Source organism: Symphalangus syndactylus, chromosome 18 (assembly GCF_028878055.3).
Source record: "Symphalangus syndactylus isolate Jambi chromosome 18, NHGRI_mSymSyn1-v2.1_pri, whole genome shotgun sequence".
NCBI classification, from domain to species: Eukaryota; Metazoa; Chordata; class Mammalia; order Primates; family Hylobatidae; genus Symphalangus; species Symphalangus syndactylus.
The window spans coordinates 92,267,330-92,290,139 of NC_072440.2; the positions used below are offsets into that span (position 1 = coordinate 92,267,330).

Sequence of the window (22,810 nt, forward strand, 5' to 3'; positions counted from 1 at the left end):
TCCTCCCTTTTAAGGCTGAACAATATTCCATTGTACTGCATTTTGCTTTTCCATTCATACAAAGAGAGACACTTGGATTGCTTCCGCCTCTTGGCTATTGTGTATAATGCTGCTACCAACATGCGGTACAAATATGAGAAGTGAGGTTTAGGATCCTGTGAGGAGGATCGCTTGTAGAGGGAAAATAGTGAAATAGGACGACCAGATAGGCTCTGTTGGAACTCGCGCTCATTGTTTTAAGACGCAGCTCAAATGTCACCTGGTTTTAGAAGTCTTCCTGGTCTCCGCAGGCAGTCAGTGTCTCTTTCCTAAATCCACCACGTTCCCGTAGACAGACACCGCATTTATGCAAATCTCCTCCTCATAGACAGTGAGTTCCATGGGGGTCCCCTGGCAGCCTCCAGCCCTGTAGCATGATAACTCTTCCGGAGAGGAAATGGGGTCTCGGGAGAGCCTTTGAAGCCTGTGTTGGTACAGGCTGTCCTTCCAGCTAACGGGGCTCTCTGGGGAATGTATGTTTGACTTTCTATTCCCGGTAATATAAGTTCAAATGCTTGTGGATATTTGAAGCTCGGATGAAAGCGTTTCTATTCATGCCTCTAGAATCTGTGAGGCCTTTTCTTTCTTTCTTTTTTTTTAAACAAGAGCCCACAGCAAAACTTGGGTTACTTGGCTGAGGAATGGAATGTAGAGCGAGGAGCAGGGTTTCATCTTCAGCCCCAGGCGGGCGAACCAGTGGCAGAAGGGAAGGCAGAGCCCAGGGGTCCCCATCCCGGACCTGGGACACAGACCCCGCTGGGGTGGGAGGGAGAGTGGAGGGCCGCGCAGGCTGCAGCCGCGGATGGCTGCCCCCGCTGCCCCGGTGTTACTGGGAGGACGGAGGTTGCGACAGCAGCCGAGCCCCCCCAGCCGCAGCCAGCTCGGGGCTCAGGGCAGGGGCGGGAGGTGACCACCGCGCCGCTGGCCGCCTCGCCCAGACATTCCGTTTCTGCCGCTGGAATGCGCGGACAAGGCTCCTTGTTGGCCTTGGGCGGGGTTCCCCGGGCCGACCTGGCGCTCGAGGCCCCGGGGCCGGGCGGGGCGGGGAGGGGCGGGGCCCGAGGCCGCGGGACCTTTAAATCGGCGCCTCGCGTGGGCTCCCGGCCCTCGACGGACACCGCCAGGCCCGCGAAGCTCACCATGCCGCGCCCGGCCCCCGCGCGCCGCCTCCCGGGATTCCTGCTGCTCTGGCCGCTGCTGCTGCTGCTGCTGCCCCCCGCCGCCCCCGACCCCGTGGCCCACCCTGGTTTCCGGAGGCTGGGGACCCGACGTCCCGGGGGCAGCCCTGGACGCCGCCCCTCTCCTGCGGCTCCCGACCGCGCGCCCGCTTCCGGGGCCAGCGAGCCTGGCCGCGCCCGCGGTGCAGGTACTGGCGGGCGGCGGGAGGGACGCGTGAGCATCGAACGAGGTGAAGCCCCGGACATCCACCAAGCGCGCTGCATCCCGGCCTCAGGCCGACCGTGGTGCGGGGGAAAGAGGCCCCTCCCGGATGAATCCTGTGGGGGAAACTGAGGTCCAGTGAAGGGGAGGGAGATGCCCAATATCACTCATGTGTCCAGGCTAGAGACGTGGGTCTCCTGAAGCTCTCACTCCAGCAACCTCGCCTGTGATTTGGCCAGGAGCACAGGGCAGCTGGGGAGCGCAGGGGCTGCTGCCCAGCTCCGTCCCAGTCCTGACCTTTCCATTCAGTGAGCAAACCCTTCCTGCGACTCTGCTGTTAGTTCTCTTGGAATCTCTCCATCTCCATCCAATATCAGGGCGTGATCTTTCCTCCCCTCCCACAGCTCTCAGGCTGCCTCAGACTGGAAGGTAAGGGATAGGGATGTGAGACCAGGAGGAGATCCGCGGAGCCCCAGGATACCCCAGGATCAAGACACTCTGGGTCTTTGGCGAACAATTCTATTTCTCTTTTTGGTCAGCAATTGATTCCTGAAGCAGAGCAAAGCTCATAGTGCAGCGAAGCGGGCAGGTCGTCTGACACAGCCCCTGACAGCACATGAAGGGAAACGGAGGAATATCAAGTTGAAGGGACTCTGTGAATCAGTGTCAGAGCCCACAATAGAATTCAGGGCTCCGAAATCCCGAGCAAGGTCCCTTTCCACTGCCCCAGCCTACCAACCTCTTAATATGGTTTACATAAGATTGTATCTTCATTTCCACCAAGCCCAGCTTCAGTGTTGCTAAAGAGAGTCTGTGCCAGGCCATTTCTGGGTATGCAGTCTCATCTGGCCAGTCATGCTGCATGCCTCAGGCTGATTTGAATTGTCTATCCCCTTCTGCATCTTTCTGGATAAGCTGGGAAGGAGCTCAGGGGACTCTTTCCTGACTCAAATACTCAGTCCCCGTATTTGAAGTGGCAGATTTGAAATGGCAAAAGCATTGCTGCTAAGGCAGGAGGTGCCGGGGTCCACAGGGCTAGATTCAGCTGGCGGCTGGTTGCTCCAGGCCGGGAATTGAGGGAAAGCCTTTCTTCTGGAAGTTAATCTTACTCTGGTCCTGACCTGCCTCCCTCTGGGATGGGACTGGACGAGGAAGGAGAGATTCAGCACCAGGTGGCCATGTCCCCCTAAGCTGGAGTCCAAACCCGATCATGCATGATAACCCCTTAATAAATGCCAGATTCCACCCTGTTCCAAATTCTGTCCTTTTAGCAACCAGAAATTGCTAAGCTTTGCTATGGATTTTTATTTCTATCAGGACTATAAGGACTCAGTGGTATTGTGAGTATGGGAACATTTTAGGAGATTCAGATTCTTTCTTTGTTCTTGGGAATCAAATTGCTGCTATTTAGTAAATGGGAGTGAGATTCAAAAACAACTAATGATTGATGCGGGGAGTACCAATCAGGAAGGAACCAGATGTTCACAGAATTTTCTGCCACCCTGTTCAAGCCTAAGGTATTAGTTTTCTATGGCCGCTGTAACAAATTACTGTGAATTTAGTGGCTTAAAACAACACACATTTATTATCTGAGAGTTCTGTAAGTCAGAAGTCTGACACTGGTCTCACTGGGCTAAGATTAAGGTGTTGTAGGGTGTGTTCCTTTCAGGAGGCTCTAGGGGAGACTCCATTTCCCTTCCCTTTCCAGCGCATGAAGGCTGATGAGTTCCTTGGCTTATGGCCTTTTTCTTCCATCTTCAGAGCCAGCTAAAGCAGGTTGAGGCCCTCTCACATTGAGTTACTCACATTTCTTTCATCTGCCTCCCTCTTCTACTTTATAATTGCATTGACTCACTGAATAATCCAGGATAACCTCTCGTGTAGAGGTCTTTAACAATCACACCTGCAAAGTCTCTGCTCTTTGCCACGTAAAAGTAACATGTCTCTGGAATTAGGATGTGGACGTCTTTGGGGGTGGGGCGGGCATTATTCTGCATACCACACCCTGAATAGAGGATTCGGTGTGAATAACCAAGTGGAGAAGGAAGGAATCATGCACGTTTAGTTATAAGAACATAGCCATGATATTTAGAAGGACACCATTTGGGTGTTGGTGAAAGCACGGTCAATTACAGAGTTCGTATCTTCATGTTGCCCCCACCTTTTCTTTTTCTAATGATACAAAAATACTTTGACCCATCTCCAGGAAAGATTTTCAACATAATTCTTCTTCCTAGCTCTAGATCTATGGGACTTTCCAGGAATGAAGTAAAATTCTGGAGGTTTTTTTTTTTTTAAATATTTGAAGAGATTTATTCTGAGACAAACATGAGTGACCATGGTCTGTAACACAGCCCTCAAGAGGTCCTGAGTACATGTGCCCAAGGTGGTCAGGGTGCAGCTTGTTTTTATACAATTTAAGGAGGTATGAGACATCAATCAAACACATTTAAGAAATACATTGGTTTGGTCCTAAAAAGTGGGACAACTCAAAGCTGGTTGTGGTGGGGGGCTTCCAGGCTATAGGTAAGTTTAAACATTTTCTGGTTGACAATTGGTTGAGTTTGTCTAAAGACCTGGGATCCATGGAAAGGAAATGTTCAGGTTAAGATGAAAGACTGTAGAGATCAACATTCTTTTGAAGTCTTATAGTGGCTACCCTTAGAGACAATAGGTGACAAATGTTTCCTATTCAGATCTTTTTAAAAACTTATTATTATTTTACTTTAAGTTCTGGGATACATGTGCAGAATGTGCAGGTTTGTTACATAGGGGATACATGTGCGCTGGTGGTTTGCTGCACCTAGCAACCCATCATCTAGGTTTTAAGCCCCACATAGATTAGGTATTTGTCCTAATGCTCTCCCTCCCCTTGCCCCCCACCCCCTGACAGGCCCTGCTGTGTGATGTTCCCCTCCCCATGTCCATGTGTTCTCATTGTTCAACTCCCACTTACGAGTAAGAACATGTGGTGTCTGGTTTTCTGTTCCTGTGATAGTTTGCTGAGAATGATGGCTTCCAGCTTCATCCATGTCCCTGCAAAGGACATGAACTCATTCTTTTTTATGGCTGCTGGAGTTGTTTTTTTTTTTTTTTTAAAGAAAGAATTTTAATTCCTTTTTTTTTAATTTTTTTTTTTTGGCTTTTAGAGACTGGGTCTCATTCTATCCTCCAGGCTGGAGTGCAGTGGTGTGATCATGGCTCACTGCAGCCTTGACTCTCTAGCTTTAAGCGATCCTTCTGCCTCAGCCCCCTAAGTAGCTGGGACTACAGGTGCCTGCCACCATGCCTGGCTAATTTTTAAACTTTTTGTAGAGATGAGGTCTCCCTATGTTGCCCAGGCTGGTCTAGAACTCTGGAGCTCAAGTGATCCTTCTCCCTCGGCCTCTCGAAGTGTTGGGATTACAGGCGTGAGCCACTGCGCCTGGGTTTAATTCCTTTTGACTTAACTAAATGCATGACATACAGCATATTTCAGGGCAGTGACTCAAAGTCAACAAGCAGGATGTTTACTGAATACATGAGAGAATGTTGATTTTTGTGGAGGAAAATGTTGCCTCAGAGAGAGGTAACTGGGATTCAGTAGCAAGCCCCAGGGACTGGGAGTCGGGAAACCTGGAGTCCAATCCATGCTCTGCCACTTTGTAGTTCTCACACCTCCTTGAACCTCAGGTTTCTCAACTGTAAAATGGATATAAAAACTACCTCTGCACCTCCAGCTTCACAGGGTTGATGTGTTGGTACCTTGTGATTCCTAAAGTGTTACTGAAAGGAAGATTTTCTTTTTGTTAATTAAATACCTTCAAGCAGCAGGCTAAAAACAAGAAGATAATTTTCTGCTTTTAAAAGAAAACTAGACAGAGACATAAGGTAGGCTGTTCCAGGTAAGGCTTTAATTTTTTTCTATAAACTGCTTAGTCTAGGCATTAATTTTGAATCACCTTTTTTTCCTACTCACTAAGTAAATTACCTTCCTAGAGTAGCATCAACTTCTGCCTCCTTATTAGGAAAGGAAAGAGCCTTGAGTGACACTTCATGCCCTAGGACCTCATTTCCATTTAGGGCTGCATGCGTGTAATGGCTGTATGCATGTAATGCCTGTATGCATGTGCATGTGTGTTGGGTGAGAAGGGGGAATGGATTGAAAAAGAAGTTTAGGGCTAGGCACAGTGACTCACACCTATAATCCCAGCACTTTGGGAGGCCAAGGTGGGAAGATCACCTGAGGTCGGGAGTTTGAGCCCAGCCTGGACAACATGGTGAAACACTGTCTCTATGAAAAATACAAACATTAGCTGGGTGTGGTGGCACACACCTATAGTCCCAGCTACTCAGGAGGCTGAGGCAGAATTGCTTGAACCCAGGAGGCGGAGGTTGCAGTGAGCCGAGATTGCACCACTGCACTCCAGCCTGGGTGACAGAGTGAGATTCTGTCTCAAAAAAAAGAAAAAGAAGTTTAATAATTGGCTTTTTTTCTTGTCTCATCCTGACTTGTGGATTTGATTTTTGTATCGAGGAGAGAGGGTGTGCAAATGGGTTGGGGGAAACAGGAAAGAATGGGAAAGAATAGATGAACACTAAAATGTACTGTGATACTAAACTGTCAGGTACTTTTGTGTAGAAAAGAAATAAGTTCTTTGAAGGTGGGAAATCTGGCTTATGTGCTTTTGTAGCTCCAGGGCTTCATACATGTAGGCCCTCAAAAAATGTTTTTGGCGAATGAATAAGTCAAAGAGAGATGACCAAGAGAGTTTGATGGGGCAGTAGGGTAGATACCAGATCACAATCCCTGCTTCTTACGAGACATGCTCATGAAGCTGGAAGCTCACTAAACAGATACAAGATTAAGTTGGCATCCGTCTTTCTACTTTTTTTTTTTTTGAGATGAAGTCTTGCTCTTATTGCCCAGGCTGGAGTGCAATGGCGGGATCTCAGCTCACTGCAACCTCCACCTCCTGGTTCAAGCGATTCTCCTGCCTCAGCCTCCCGAGTAGCTGGGATTACAGGCACATGCCACTATGCCCCGCTAATTTTTGTATTTTTAGTAGAGACAGGGTTTCACCAAGTTGGCCAGGCTGGTCTCGAACTCCTGACCTCAGGTGATCCTCCTGCCTCGGCCTCCCACAGTGCTGGGATTACAGGCGTGAGCTACTGCGCCCAGGCCCCTCTTTCTACTTACTTTTTTTTTTTTTTTTTTTTTGAGACGGAGTCTCGCTTTGTTGCCCAGGCTGGAGTGCAGTGGCGCAATCTCGGCTCACTGCAAGCTCCGCCTCCCGGGTTCACACCATTCTCCTGCCTCAGCCTCCCGAGTAGCTGGGACTACAGGCGCCTGCTACCACGCCCAGCTAATTTTTTGTATTTTTAGTAGAGATGGGGTTTCACCGTGATGGTCTCGATCTCCTGACCTCGTGATCCGCCCGCCTCGGCCTCCCAAAGTGCTGGGATTACGGGTGTGAGCCACCACGCCTGGCTTTACTTTTAATTAGTTCAGGGCTCCAGTGAGCCCCCAAATTCACTAAACAGGAATGATGGCCAGATGGAGGGAGGATTGAGGGATACTCTGGAGCAGTTTTCATCCCCTTGGAAGTGGAGTAAAAGAGGGGGGCCACCAGAAGAGCCCGTGAGTGCCTTGCCTCAGACTACCATTGCCTGAGGCCTGGGCACAGTGGTTGGCAATGAGGCTGTCCCTGAGGGCCCAAGCCCTTTTACATGGTTCAGGGACACATTGTCCAATTGCTTCAGATAGCCAAGGTGCTTAAGAAACGTCTAGAATCTATTAATTCCCAGGAATCATGAGGGCCCTTGGGAGCAAAAGCTTAAGCAGAGGGATGAGGTTCTAAGTGAAATTTCAGGATTCAGCCAGCCTGCAGGTGAGGTATTTGGGGAAACTTCACACCTCTAGGTGAATTCTCACTAGGGAATTCTGAAGTCCTTGGTGCTTTCAACACCTCGATGGTCTTGGGGAAGGCCGCAGGCAGTGGCGATGTTGGGGTCAGGAGATGCTGCCTTGCCTGGCCTCCTGGAATCCCAGAGTTCCCTGGAAGTGAGGGTTACCGCATTTCTAATTGTGGTCTGATCATTGCTTGGTCTTTTGCAGGTGTTTGCAAGAGCAGACCCTTGGACTTAGTGTTTATCATTGATAGTTCTCGTAGCGTACGGCCCCCGGAATTCACCAAAGTGAAAACTTTTGTCTCCCGGATAATCGACACTCTGGACATTGGGCCGGCTGACACGCGGGTGGCAGTGGTGAACTATGCTAGCACTGTGAAGATCGAGTTCCAACTCCAGGCCTACACAGATAAGCAGTCCCTGAGGCAGGCTGTGGGTCGAATCACACCCTTGTCAACAGGCACCATGTCAGGCCTAGCCATCCAGACAGCAATGGACGAAGCCTTCACAGTGGAGGCAGGGGCTCGAGAGCCCTCTTCTAACATCCCTAAGGTGGCCATTATTGTGACAGATGGGAGGCCCCAGGACCAGGTGAATGAGGTGGCGGCTCGAGCCCGAGCATCTGGTATTGAGCTCTACGCTGTGGGCGTGGACCGGGCAGACTTGGAGTCCCTCAAGATGATGGCCAGTGAGCCCCTAGAGGAGCATGTTTTCTACGTGGAGACCTATGGGGTCATTGAGAAACTTTCCTCTAGATTCCAGGAAACCTTCTGTGGTAAGTTGGTCAGTCTTTGCTTCCAACTAGAAAGGATGTTATATTCAGACATTATGTACCCAGAGAAAAGAGTATTATTCTCTTTTTTTTTTGGTGGAAATTTAATGAAAAACTTAAATATATCCAATGTGTGTGTGTGTGCGCGCGTGTGTATGACCAACCTAAACACACTCTATTGGTTTAGGAATATAGAGCGGCATTATATGGAACTTGGTTTGCTCATAAAATCTTCATGTTTGCGTTAGAACTGTGAAGGTTTGCAAATATCCAGGATAAATGACCCTGCTGTTCCTGTCAGGGTCAGGAAAAACAAAACTCAAGATACCTCTTCTGTCCCCTCTGCCCCACCACTACATTTTTTCCCCCGATACGTATTTTTTTAGTTTTACCATCTCTAGATCTAACAGAACTCTGTTTGTTCTCCTGCAGAAGACAGGGAGCAGCGTCTGTCCTTGGGGGAGTCAGCAGGCCTCTATTCCAATGTCACCGTTGGCCCGAGCGTGCATTTAGTGAACGCTCTGGTTTTCAGACTGGGCTGTTTATCTGATTACTCTTTGTTGAACAACAGGATTCAGGGACCAGGCAGATTAGGGTTTCAGCTCACCTGAAAGAAAGCAAGATGATCTTAAAAAATCATTCTGTTACTCTGCTACTCCTTCCATCCTTTAGGATGGAATTTGAATAAGAACATGCTAATTTTGTTGGAATTTTTAGCATGAATTGACCAAATCTAGGACTACAGATCCATTCAATGCTGGAGTTTATTTTTAGTCACTGATCAGAATTATGATCTGTGGGACTCATGCTTTATTTTTTTATCATCTGGAGATAATCTTTTGTTGCCTCTATGTGAATATCCAAGCAGTTGTGGACAAATTTCTAGTTCAGGTGAACTTTTAAACATAGATACCTTTTTGCAATATAATTTATTTCACACTTATTTATTCAGCATGCATTTATTGATCTCTGATGATACAAAGATAAAGGTAATCCCTCCATACCATTAAGTAACATTCTGGGGGTGGGGGTGAGACAAACAAATGAACCAATAATTAATTACAATTATAAATTTCAAGGAGACTTTTAATCTAAGTTAATGTGAAACCGAGCCATCAACGATTTGTCAGGAAAAGGGAGATGAAGTCTTGCTCTGGGGCAACGTTTGGCCTCATTGCAGTCACACTTGGCTGGGATCCCCTTGTCTTTCCTGTCCCAGGACACTGGGCTTTCACAAGCCATCACTGGCTTTGGTGGCATCTACTTGGCATTCGTTGGCTTCCAGAAAGAAGGTGGCTTTCTTTCTCCCAGGAAATCACCCTCCCACTCCATGCTTGTGGGTGAGAGCTTTCCATCAACATGCTGGTCTGTGGCAAAGCTGGGTTTCAAAGCTAGCACCTGGGGTGGGGCTTCGAAGGCTATAAAGTAACAAGTGGTGAGTGGCAATCTTTTCCTTCTGGTACAAAAGACCTGCTTGTTCTAGGGGAAAAATGTCCTCTCTATGGAAAAAAGACTGAGCGGCAGCTTGTTGTAGTCAATGGGTTGGAAAGATCATTCCATGAAAAGGCCCTTCTTGGGAAAATATTAGCCTTGTCCTGTTGCCAAGGGCAGTGGAGGTTGGGTTACCTGCCACAGGAGGGCCAGCCTCCTTGGTTTCTCAGAAATGACTTAATTCATTGATTCATCTTTCAAGAGAGGTCACTAGGAAAAAAATACCCAATGAGATATAAATGGCTCCAGGAGCAGTAAGACGGAGATGTAGTTTAGCTAATGTAATCTCATTTATTTTGTTCTTTTTACCTGTTGGTATTAGCATATGAGTTCACTATGGATTTAGCATACGGATGACTTCACCCACCTTACATATTCAGAAGACAGTTACCCAAAATGTCCTCTACCATTTGCATGTTCAAATATGTACCACTGCCCACCTGTGAGTTCGTTCTAGGCTTAGACCCATACTTGTGTGAGAATTCTGTTTAGACATAGGCTATAGAACCTCGGAAATCAGATTCTGACTACAATGGGACAACTAGCTCACGTCACTTCAGGCTGTGCATTATTGTTCTCCCATTTCTCGTGGTGGGGAAGCACAAATCTTTTTTTTCATGGGGAGGTGGATAAGCCAAATAAAACATCCAATTGCCTGGCCTATCTAAGTGTTTGGCTTCAGCTCCAAACTCCAAATTCCCTTTCTCCCTTGAGAAAGTCTATATAGCAAGATGTGTAGTTTTAAATTAGCAACAATTCTAGTTTAAGAGTAGCATTGCTAATAAGCAGAGGCAGAAAACAAATAACCATTTTTTATAGTGAAGTAAAGATAGACTCGGAAAGGAGCCTGGAGAGCAATGTCTATTGACATGGGAGAAGGTATCTGAGATGTTTCTTAAGTGTCAGTGCTGACTGTTGTAAACTTCCTCTCACAGCTCTGGACCCCTGTGTGCTTGGAACACACCAGTGCCAGCACGTCTGCATCAGTGACGGGGAAGGCAAGCACCACTGTGAGTGTAGCCAAGGATACACCTTGAATGCTGATAAGAAAACGTGTTCAGGTGAGGCCTGTGTAGGGGGCCGTGACTGAATCAAATACTTGGGAATCTATGCTCCAGGTTTTGGACTGGCCTTGTGCTTTGACTCTCTGACCCCTTTTTACCTAACTGCCTTTTGGCTGGTTTACTGGTGTTCATCAGCAGTTTTCCCTGAAAAGGAGCTTACGGAGAAAACTGAAATGATACATAAATCAGCTTATTTCCAAACTTTGTAAGTTTTAAATAAAATCGTAGGAGAAAAGGCTACTAAGAAAGAGGTCCAGGCTGAAGTGCAGTAGCTCATGCCTATAATTCCCACATTTTGGGAGGCTGAGATGGTAGGATAGTTTGAGGCTAATTTGAGATTAGCCTGGACAACATAGTGAGACCCCATCTCTACAAAAAATAATTTAAAAAAAAAAGCCAGGTGTGGTGGTGCACGCCTGTAGTCCCAATTACTTGGGAGGCTGAGGTGGGAGGATTGTTTGAGACCAGGAGGTCGAGGCTGCAATGAGCTATGATAATGCCTCTGCTGCACTGCCACAGAGGGAGACCTTGTTTCAGAAAACAAAACACACACACAAAAAAAGGAAAAGAAACGGGTCCAAGATTCTTAGCCCTTCTGAGGATTTGAAAATTTTCCTGGATTTTATTTAATTACATACAAGCTACCCTCTTCCTCTCTAGTCATAGATGCTCATGGAATCTAGAAGTAGCAAAGAAGTTAGAGGGGTACTCACTGGTCTGGTACATACATACGTGGAGTCAATGAGGAATGGGAATTAGATTTTTTTTGTTTTGTTTTTAATCCTAGAAAAAAGTTTTTGGGAGGAAGAAAGCTTAGAGATAATTTTATAGATAATGAAATTGAGATGGACAGAAGGGAAAAAACTTACCCATGTCACAGGTCTCTTAGTGAAAGAGCCAAGACCAGAGGGTTGGTTCCCAACTCCCAGCCGCCCCTCCCTTGTTTCATTAGCTCTCTCTCTCTGTGTGTGTGTGTGTGTGTGTGTGTGTATAACTGTAAGTGGTGTGGCCCATAATTATTTATTTCTGCCATGCTCTGCATGCATTTACATTTATCCCAATCATCTTTTGATAGCTCTTGATAAGTGTGCTCTTAACACCCATGGATGTGAGCACATCTGTGTGAACGACAGAAGTGGCTCTTATCATTGTGAGTGCTATGAAGGTTATACCTTGAATGAAGACAGGAAAACTTGTTCAGGTAAGTGAGGGAGGAGTCTTTACTATTGCTACTTAGCTATCTGCCTACCTACCCAGTGATGGAAGGGCAGGTCACATTGACTGGGAAGTTGGTGTGTTTTCCTCTCTTGCCACCTTGAGTTTTTCCCATTTTTAAGTCTTCTCCAAAACGTTAGAAATGGTAACATGTATGTATCTCGGCCCAAATATATAAATAGGTTGCTTATTTCCTTCTCTGTACCTAGCCTGAACAATCCTTCCCAAATGCTACAGACAATTCAGTAGGTTGAAATCACATAACAACCCACAAGTTACTTGTTGCTTACAAAGGGAAAGACGGTAACTTTATAGTGGAGAAACTGGCAGACATCACCTTAACCAAGTGATCAATGTTAACATCATCAGTGATGACACATGGTGACATCATGTATGACCTGACATGCTGTGCTCAATACTGTGGACACAACAGCACACCTGTAGTATTCTTGTTAAAAATTCAGGATTATGAGGAAAGATTAGAAAAACCCAACCTGAGAGACATTCTCAGTTCACAAAATAGTTTTCCAGTACTTCTCAGAAGCGTGAAAGTCATAAAAGACAAAGAAAGACTTGAGAAGTGTCCCAGATTGGAGAGGACCAAGGAGATGTGAAACTGAATGCAATGTGGAATCCTGGATTGGATCCTGGATCAGAAAAAGGACATTAATGGCAACATTTGAATAAAGTCTGTAGATTAGTAAATCATATGTATCAATGTTAATTCTGATTTGATAATTATACTATGGTTATGTAAATTACTGTTTGGGGAAATGGTGATGTACAGGAATTTTTTGCACTGTTTTTGCAACTTTTTCATAAATCTGAAATTATCTCAGATGAAAAGTTTAAAAGTAAAAAATAGTTTAAAAATATATCAGTACAGAGGAAAGTGCATTGAATGAAAATGTGTGTCTTGAGTTTTTATGCTGCTCTGAATCAATTGGTCTCCTTTGCACTCCTTTCCCTCATTTAAAAAATAGGAGAGGGTTGAACTACAACTTCTTCAAACTCTAATTCTATGTTTTTCTGAATCTAATGTAATTAGCCACACAACTGTTGGTATCCCGCTGAGTTGGGATAAGTATAATAAGCCTAAAAGGAATGCTAGAAAGTATTTATGAGACATTTAGGTTATAAAAACTCAATACTGATGATTTTGAAAAGCAATTGTGGAAGGTCAGAGAATACTTATTGTATACACAGGATTTCACTTAACTCAGTTAACTTCTAGTTAGAAAAAAAACAGTGCCAATGGCTTTGAATAGTTTCCAGTAAGTTTTCCTCATATGTTTCCAGCTGCAAATAAGGTTTCTATCCATGGGTAATAAAATACTCTTCCACCTTCTATTTCTTTTCTCCTGACTTTTTGTTTCACAGCTCAAGATAAATGTGCTTTGGGTGCCCATGGGTGTCAGCACATTTGTGTGAATGACAGAACAGGGTCCCATCATTGTGAATGCTATGAGGGCTACACTCTGAACGCAGATAAAAAAACATGTTCAGGTAAGATCCACTCAAAAAATTCTTTCATACTTGGGTCTTTCACTGTGAAACCAACTTGCAACTCACCAGCAAAGAGGTTTTTAAAGGTAACTTAAGGAATCAAGGTTCAGACATTCTACCACACTTTTAGATGAAGGCACACATTGCTCAGAGGGTGGTGAGCTCACTGAAGCAAACATAGATTACTTCAGAAAATTACTGGGAAATAGGTAGGGAGTGGGGGATATGAGAAAAGCTAACTAAATGTAGGGTCCTTATCCAGGAAAATTTTATAGCTCTGTACACTGAAGACTTTTAAGCAAAGAGAAAATTTAGTGGAAGTCAGTTGGACAGTAACTATTTGGTGTGATAGGATGAACTGATCTTTTTCCAGTTAAAACTTGGCCTGGAACTTTTCTGTAGTGTTAATCTTAAAGCTGGATGATTTTAGTAAAGAAGACTTTGTGAATGCCTGAATTAGACCCACACAGATCTTCCAGTAAGTTTGAGTCCAGTCACTCCCTGGCAGTTTCTAGACGATCAATCATCGGTGAAACTCAGCCTTATACGTTGGCCAATGAGCCCAGGCCAATGCTGTTAATCCTCATTAATTTGATTTAAACTTACTGGCAGGACAGGGTAGCATTTATAAATGTAAAAACACTCCTGAGAGAAATTCCAAGCTCTCAAGGTGCTGTTTAGCTTTGGCATATTGAATGTGTTTTAGATTTGATATATATTTTCCTCTCCCTTGAGGAGATACAGACTTCATCAAGATAGACAAAGGGAAACGGCATGTCACCCAGTCCCCTCCCCCTTTTTAAAGGGAAACCAATAAAAAAATACTGGGCACCTACTTTGTTCCCAGTACGGCACTAAGTATTGGGAACATATAAAGAAGTGTAAGTTTCTGCCTCTGAGCAAGTTAAGCCTGGGTGAACAGAGAGCCGGCTCCTTATGAAAGCAGAGACTGAGCCAGGGAGAGGGAGTGATGGAAACGAAGGGCTGTAGAGGCTGGGGAGGTGGGCATCTGCGAAGGGCTGGTGTTGGGCCTTGAAGGAGGGTGAAGGTTTCAATGGAGAGAAGTGGAAAGTGGCACTGGCCGGGGACTAGCTTGAGCTGATTTGTTCAGGGCAGGACGACTAAGAAAGTAGGGGTGGAGAGAATTCACCTATGGCTGCACTTCTCAAACTAGTGACAAGTGTCCCAGTTGGTACTTTAAGCTGCCAGGCACATTGAAGACTGAGAAAACAAACCAAAAACAAATTTATATTTAAACTAACAGATAGTATGGAATAAAGTGAAGCAATTTATTTTTTAAAAAAACATAAATCAAAGAAAATTTTCAATTAAGGCAGACAACACTCCCAGATGCCAATATCCCATATTCTTCAATGCCTACTGTAGGCCATGCAGGATTCTAGGCATTTTAGCTACGGTAATGTACCTTAATACTCACAGCAACGTTAGGAGGAAACTGATTCAGTAACTTGCCCATGGTTACTCCGCTAGCAAGTAGCAGACCAGGGTTTGAACCCAGGTACTTGCTCTAGTGGTTACACAGGCTCTTAACCACTAAGCCTTACTGTCTTAGTGTACAAAGCACAGGACAGCGAAGAGCGACAGAAGAGAAAGACACACTAGTGGGAAAGTTAGTTTTTTATATATATATATATATATTTTTTTTTTTTTTTTTTCTTCTCTTTTTTGAGACAGGGTCTCACTCTGTCACCCAGGCTGGAGTGCGGTGGTGTGATCTTGGCTCATACAGCCTCTACCTCCTGGCTCACGTGATTCTCCCACCTCAGCCTCCTGAGTAGCTAGGACTACAGGCACATGCCACCACACCTGGCTAATTTTTGTATTTTTTGTAGAGATGGGGTTTTGACATTTTGTCCAAGCTTGTCTTGAACTCCTAAGCTCAAGCAATACACCTGCCTTGGCTTCCCAAAGTGCTGGGATTACAGGTGTGAGCCACTGTGCCTGTCCTATTTATGTATTTTAAAGTAATAGTGAATACTGCTATAAAGCTGGGGAACATCCCATGGATCAGATCCCTTCTAATGGTCTGCTTTTCCCTTGCTAGTGGTAGGAAGGCTTGTAAATTAAATGTGGAGCCCCAAATAAGGGCCAGGGGCTGGAAGCATGTCCATTTGCTACCTGTAGAGTGGGTACTAAGCTGGAAGGAGGGGAAAAAAATGAAACATCCCACTATAAGGCATTTTGCTGAAAAAAAATCTAAATTGTAGCACTGAAAGGGAATAGCCATATTAAGGTTGGAAAGGCACTTTATGTATAGATTGTATAGCGTCTCGCATTTCACACAAAGCTATTCTATAGGCATTAGTGAGCCACAAAATGTTCTGCACATGAAACGACATTTAAGAGGAAAATTAGAGGGAAATAAACTATTTTGTTTCCTGCAATGGCAGAGGAGGAACCTATGTTTTCCAGGAAGGCTTTCTGGGTTTTAAAGGAGAATTGCTGTTTTATTTGTCCTAGGCCAGTCTGAACATGGGATGAGTAGGGCACTTTGCTCTGCTCTCCACTCAAATTTGGGCAAACTCCATTTGTCCCTGAAATGTTATTTGTGATAGATAGTAAGTACTTCACTCTCTAATCATACACATCATCATTATTACTAACCCCACGTCATTTCCCCATCTGTGCTTGTGTGTGTGTGCGTGTGTCTCCAGGTCAATGTTTTCTGTTCCACTTTGTAAGCTATGAAGGCAGGCACTTGGTCAATATAGTGCTTCTTGTACAGCATCAAACTTAGCTCCATGTATGATTAGGTCCCTAAAACATTACTTTTGGTGATGATGATGATGATCCGTGAGTAGCTGGGGATGCTAGAAGCACTGGTAGTCATCGGGAAAGGCCGGAGGTAAGTTCTGGAATATAGTCAAGACTCAGTGCCGCCCAATGCTGTGGGTAGAAAAAAAGGAAAGGCATTCTTAGATATCTGTGAGAGATATAAAGGAAAGGAGTGTGTGTGATGTGAGGCCAAAGGGATGAGAGGTATGGGAAGAGAAAACAGGCTTGCTCCTGCAGCATGGGGCCTGTTGCTGACTATTGACTACTACTACATTCTCAGCACTTGCAGGGACCAAATGGAAGCTTCTCCTCTCAAACATTTGTGTTTACTTTTCTATTTAATGTGTGAATATTTTCTTTCCTGCACCACGTGCGGACAGTCCGTGACAAGTGTGCCCTAGGCTCTCATGGTTGCCAGCACATTTGTGTGAGTGATGGGGTCGCATCCTACCACTGTGATTGCTATCCTGGCTACACCTTAAATGAGGACAAGAAAACATGCTCAGGTGAGGATCAGCCCTTTAAGGCTATTTCCTTTGGTAGGAAAATTTTTCAGGAGCAAGCTTTTTTCTTTCTGTCTAAGACACAGTTGTGATTCTTTCTCCCTGTCAGAATTCTCCAGTGGCTCCCACTGGTCTACAGAATAAAACAATGATACCCCTATACCAGGCAGCCTACGTTCTATGATCTGTTTCTGTCTTCTCTCTTTTTCACATTTTTCTTAATAATTAAACTTTCTGCCTAAGTCGGAATTTTTTTTCTTGTGGTAAAATACACATAAAATTTATCATTTCAATTATTTTCAAGTGTGTAGTACAGTGGCATTAAGTACATTTACACTGTTGGGCAACAACCACCAGTATCCATCTCTAGAAATTTTTTATCATTGCAAAATAAAACTCTGTACCGAAGAAATAATAACTGCCCATCACCCGCTCCCCTCAGCCCATGGTAACTACTACTCTCATCTTGGCTTTTAAAACTTTTCTGCTACATTTGCCCCCAGATTCACTGCTTCTTCCCGCATCCTGGTCCAGCCACAGTGGGCTGTTCGATGGTCCAGGAGCATGCCCTGCACTCACTCATTTCCACCCTCCCCTCAACGCTTTTGCTTGTCAGAATTTGCTTGCCAACATTTGGTTTTGTTGAATTAAATTTTTGCCAATCCAGCTGATACTTTTTTCATTTCCTGGTTACTAATGAGGTGAGGCATCTTTTCCTGGGGAGTACTGCCATTTTAACAGTCTTTCATTCCATTAACATGGTATGACTTTTATTTTATTTATTTTATTTTAGGTCTTCTTTAATTTCTTTCAAAATTGTTTTGTAGTTTTCAGTGTACAAGTCTTGTACTTTTGAAAATATTTATTTCTAACTATTTTATTCTTTCTGGTGCTATTATAAGCACCATTTCTCCATTTCTCAACTTTCAGTTTTGCTACAACCCAGGTTTGAGAAATGGAGTTTGAGATCCATTTCTCAACTTTCAATTTTTCTACAATCCAGGTTTACAATTTTCTATGGAATGTTTTAATTAGACTCTCCCACTGAGCCCATGCCCTGCTAGAGCTTAGAGACTATCAGGCAAGACAGACACTTAACAAGTATTATATACCCATCTTACGGATACAGGGATAATGGACATGTAGTTGATATTCAGTAGATACTTCCTGGTTTACTGACTGATTAACTAAGATGGGATTTGGACTGGTTATCCCTAAAAGGTTCAATAGGATTTAGACAGGTGGATAGATGATAGATTATATTTAATGAATTTATGATCTTCCATCCCTATATTGGATCTTTGTAAAATGTTAAGAGTAAAAATGTTGCAGCAAAGACCATTTCCTGTCGTCAGGTATTACTGCATTGGAAGATGATACACCAATCTTCAGACCTGGGAAGTTACTCTTATTTCTATTCACAACTTTAATAGGATCCCTGATACTGAATAGGAATAGCTGCCTGACTGAATTATATAAAGAAATAGGAGTTACTTTTATCACCTCTCATATTTGGTTAAATGTCAATACAAACCTGAATTTTCAGTTCCAAAGTATTTATTGGTAAGAACTAGGACTGTCACTTCAAACCATTAAATAGAATAACAGTCCCCTAGAGGAAATCAGGACTTAACCTAGTTTTTATCCTTTTTTGTTTGTTTGTTTTTTGAGACAACGTTTCACTCTGTCACCCAGGCTGGAGTGCAGTGGTGCGATCTCAGCTCACTGAAACCTCTGCCTCCCGGGTTCAAGCAATTCTCCTGCCTCAGTCTCCCGAGTAATTGGGATTACAGGCGTGTGCCACCATGCCCAGCTAATTTTTGTGTTTTTATTAGAGACGGGGTTTCACTATGTTTTCCAGGCTGGTCTCAAACTCCTGACCTCAAGTGTTCCACCCACCTTGGCCTCCCAAAGTGCTGGGATTACAGGTGTGAGCCACCACGCCCGGCCCTAGTTTTCATCTTTGATATATTCTGGCCATACAAATAGAGGACTATTGTCCTAGTTTTATTTTTATTTATTTTTAAGAGACAGCGTCTTACTCTGTTACACAGGCTGGAGTGCAGTGGTGTGATCATGGCTCACTGCAGCCTTGAACTCCTGGGCTCAAGTGATCCTCCTGCCTTAGCCTCTCAAGTAGCTAGGATTACAGGTGTGTGGCACTATGCCTGGCTAACTATTTTACTTTTTTGTAGAGACAGGGCCTTGCTTTGTTGCCCAGGGTGGTCTTGAACTCCTGGCCTCAAGTGATCCTTCTGCCTCAGCCTCCAAAAGTGCTGGCATTATAGGAATAAGGCACTGCACCAGGCCCATTTTCCTTTCTTAATTACACAGTATCACATGAACACTGTTTTATTTCTGTATCTCTGGCCTCCCCCTATACCAACCATGTTTTTCTAAATTTACTTTATATCATGAATAATTTCTGGCAATCACAAAAGTACAGAGAATAAAATAAGGAACCCTCACTTAAGCATCACTCAGCTTTGACAATTATAAACATTTTTCCCAATGTCTCCTAAGATGAATTTTTCTGTGATAAGTATTTTCTTGTCTTTTTGTTTGTTCATCTATCCCTTTACCTCTTGGAAAATGCACTTAGGTAAGTCTTAACGGTGGAAATATTCAACTGTGGTTTTCCTGATTTGTTATGATTCCTATATAGCTATTCCTAGATAGTATATTTGTGTACTGTCATTGTCTTCAGCCATTGAGGAAGCACGAAGACTCGTTTCCACTGAAGATGCTTGTGGATGTGAAGCTACACTGGCATTCCAGGACAAGGTCAGCTCGTATCTTCAAAGACTGAACACTAAACATATCCTTTCTGGAAGGTTTTCTGCTTCTGCCTGGAGCCAACCAAGGTATTACAATCGAGCCAAACACTTTAAGACATTCCACAGGCAAGTGACTTATTTGTGAGGTTTTAATATGAGCAGTGGTAATACACAACTTTAAAAAATTTAGAGTTCTTTTCCAATGGTTTAATAGACTGTTTCACCCATTCAATATTTACATGTAAAAGCTGCCTATTTTGTCCCCTGGTGCTTTTCCAAAACTGTATATGCTCCTAATGATGCTCTTACATAACAGATGGAACATTTATGCTAATAACTCCTTAATATGGCTTTCTTAGTTTAGAATCTGAACATGTACAAAGCAAGTCAGCTGATTAATGGGGTGTGATATCTCAGATTACACACAGTTGTACCCTTTGACTAGCCAAGTGGTCAAAAAGCAGATTTTAAAATGTAACACGATACAATCTCAGAAACTTTCAAAATCAGTTCTTTCTCCAAAGGAGTAACTCGGGAAAAGTTTCTCAGAACAGTTCAAGTTAACAACTCTGTTCCTATGTACCCCAGAGGAGTGGAATTCAGATTGTGGTAGGTACAATCTAGGCGTATGCAGAGACTTTTAAGGGAGGTAGATAATTGGAAAGAATCAATTTCCAAATCCTTCACTTGCTTAAGACACTAGTTGGAATCAGTTGGCATTTTCTTTTCCCGTCTCTCATTTCCGTATCACCATTCTCCTAACTTTACACAAGAAAGGCATACTTCTCATTTACCCTAGATCTACTAAGGTGCATTTCTTAGAAAAGCAGTATCCTGAGAGAGCCAAACAAAGGGACAATCCAACTATCCCTTTAATCAAGACTTCATAAACACTGCTTCCCCCATTCCTCACACTAAGATGCTACTCCAATTAAATTTTATATGAACAAAAACATCTGAAGACCACTGCAGTGGTCTACTTTTATTGTGCTCTCTGAAGAACAGGATCTGTGACTTTTAGACTGAATTCAACTTTTGGTGAGAAAACAGTTTTGCTCTTTTTTTCACTTATCATAGGACATAATTATTTTATCTTGTGAAGTGTTTGAAAGTGTGTTTATATTTTCTAATGTGTAAAAAGAAATGGTGTTGGCCTTAACAACTTGCCACTTGATGACATTTTGGAGAAGCTGAAAGTAAATGAATATGGACAAACACATCGTTAAATTGCTCCAATTTCTCACCTGGAAATGTGGACAGCTTGGTATATTTAATACTCATGCATTCTTTTGCATACCTGTTATTGCCAATGTTTCTGCTAATAATTTGCCATTACCTGTATTAATGCTTGAATATTACTGGATAAATTGTATGAAGATCTTCTGGAGAATCAGCATGATTTTTCCAAGGAAATAAATATGCAGATACTTATTAAGAGCAAACTTTAGTGTCTCTAAGTTATGACTGTGAAATGATTGGTAGGAAATAGAATGAAAAGTTTAGTGTTTCTTTATCTACTAATTGAGCCATTTAATTTTTAAATGTTTATATTAGATAACCATATTCACGATGGAAACTTTAGGTCTAGTTTCTTTTGATAGTATTTATAATATAAATCAATCTTATTACTGAGAGTGCAAATTGTACAAGGTATTTACACATACAACTTCAGATAACTGAGATGAATGTAATTTTGAACTGTTTAACACTTTTTGTTTTTTGCTTATTTTGTTGGAGTACTATTGAAGATGTGATCAATAGATTGTAATACACATATCTAAAAATAGTTAACACAGATCAAGTGAACATTACATTGCCATTTTTAATTCATTCTGGTCTTCTAAAGAAATGTACTACTAAAGAGCACTAGTTGTGAACTTAGGTGTTAAACTTTTTACCAAGTACAAAAAATCCCAAATTGACTTTATTATTTTGCTTCAGGATCCAAGTGATAAAGTTATATATTTATAAAATTGCTATAAATCGACAAAATCTAATGTTGTCTTTTTAATGTTAGTGATCCGCCTGCCTCAGCCTCCCAAAGTGCTGGGATTACAGGCATGAAAGTCTAACTTTTTTTTACTTATATATTTGATACATATAATTCTTTTGGCTTTGAAACTTGCAACTTTGAGAACAAAACAGTCCTTTAAATTTTGCACTGCTCAATTCTGTTTTTCGATGGTATTGTCTTTAATATAATAAAAGTTATTACCTTTACATATTATCGTCTATTTTTTGATGACTCATCAATTTTGTCTATTAAAGATATTTCTTTAAATTATACTGAATTAACAGTTATTTTGATATTCAACAGTTTCTTATCAAAAGACAGAAGTTTGATACTCCTCCTATAGTTTAATCTCACACTCTTGAGGCTAAAAGTGTAAGTTCAGGTTCAAAAGAAAGGCTTCAATATAAAATTATCTAAATTTGGATAAAATAATGATGAGCTTTACATTAATATAAGCTCCTGAAAAGCAAATATATCCTACAGATGTAAATATAAAATATAAACTTTAAGGAAGGAACAAAAACTGAATATACCAAGGAAATATATAAAGCATCTCTTACTTTTCAAAAATTTTGAAAGGGTATGACATAGAGCTACAGTAGTATTTTCCAGACTTGTTTGAGCCCAAAATCAGTAATACATATTAATATACCACAGAGAAATGGTGGTATAGAAGGAATAAATGAGAGTTCATGTGCAAGAAGGGAAAGATATTTAAAGAGAGGTGAGTTTTCAAGTGTCACCATTAGTAACTAGCTTCAACTAATCATGTCTTGACCAGTTTATTGGAAACTCCTGGGTTAGATAATACTAATTTATCTCATGCATCCAGTATAGGGAGCCTATGGACAGGGGCCAATGTATCTTAAACAGACACACAAACAATGGAAAACAAACGTATTATCTGAATGGGATTGGGTTAAGTTTGGAAAGAATTCCTCATGGAGACTGATTTGTGCTGGTTTGGCTAGGCACAACTGGCCTGTTAAGAGGGTAGGACCATCACGGAATATATAAAGTGGCTTGGGAAGCAAAGCCGGATGGAATGTTGCCCCGCAGAAAGCATATTGGCTTACTTGAGGTGGGGGCTCCCTAGTAAAAACATTTAGGATTGAGGGAAGATCTGATTTTGGATGGAGTTTAGATTTGCTAGGAAGGCACTAGGGACTGTTGTCAATTCTATAATAGATTGTGCTGGGTGAGACAAATCACCAGGTCAAAGGATTGGAGGATTTTTATTTTATTTTTGTCTGAGATGGGAAGACTCCAAGGGGGAAATTAAATTACATGCTAGATTATGGTAAAAGGGAAAACCAGAAATAACATGGGTGAGACTAAATAATTTCATGAGAGTGATTCTACTT

General features: G+C 42.9%; 1 protein-coding gene across 1 annotated transcript; it reads left to right on the plus strand.

Annotated features, from left to right (window-relative positions):
• The first annotated feature begins 1,142 nt into the window (after window positions 1-1,142).
• On the plus strand, window positions 1,143-21,716 carry MATN3 (matrilin 3). The gene is made up of 8 exons (XM_055252673.2): window positions 1,143-1,405; window positions 7,517-8,083; window positions 10,507-10,632; window positions 11,711-11,836; window positions 13,231-13,356; window positions 16,533-16,658; window positions 19,363-19,473; window positions 20,603-21,716. The coding sequence occupies exons 1-8, from the start codon at window positions 1,180-1,182 to the stop codon at window positions 20,656-20,658; spliced, it is 1,464 nt and encodes a 487-aa protein (XP_055108648.2). The 5' UTR covers window positions 1,143-1,179; the 3' UTR covers window positions 20,659-21,716.
• Window positions 21,717-22,810: the final 1,094 nt, after the last annotated feature.

Bases quoted from the DNA above. Each gene is read 5' to 3' on its own strand.
- MATN3 (XM_055252673.2), top strand. From the start codon at position 1,180: ATGCCGCGCCCGGCCCCCGCGCGCCGCCTCCCGGGATTCCTGCTGCTC. The intron at 11,837-13,230 runs GTAAGTGAGGGA...TTTGTTTCACAG, and splicing joins AGACAGGAAAACTTGTTCAG to CTCAAGATAAATGTGCTTTG. The intron at 16,659-19,362 runs GTGAGGATCAGC...CATTGTCTTCAG, and splicing joins GGACAAGAAAACATGCTCAG to CCATTGAGGAAGCACGAAGA.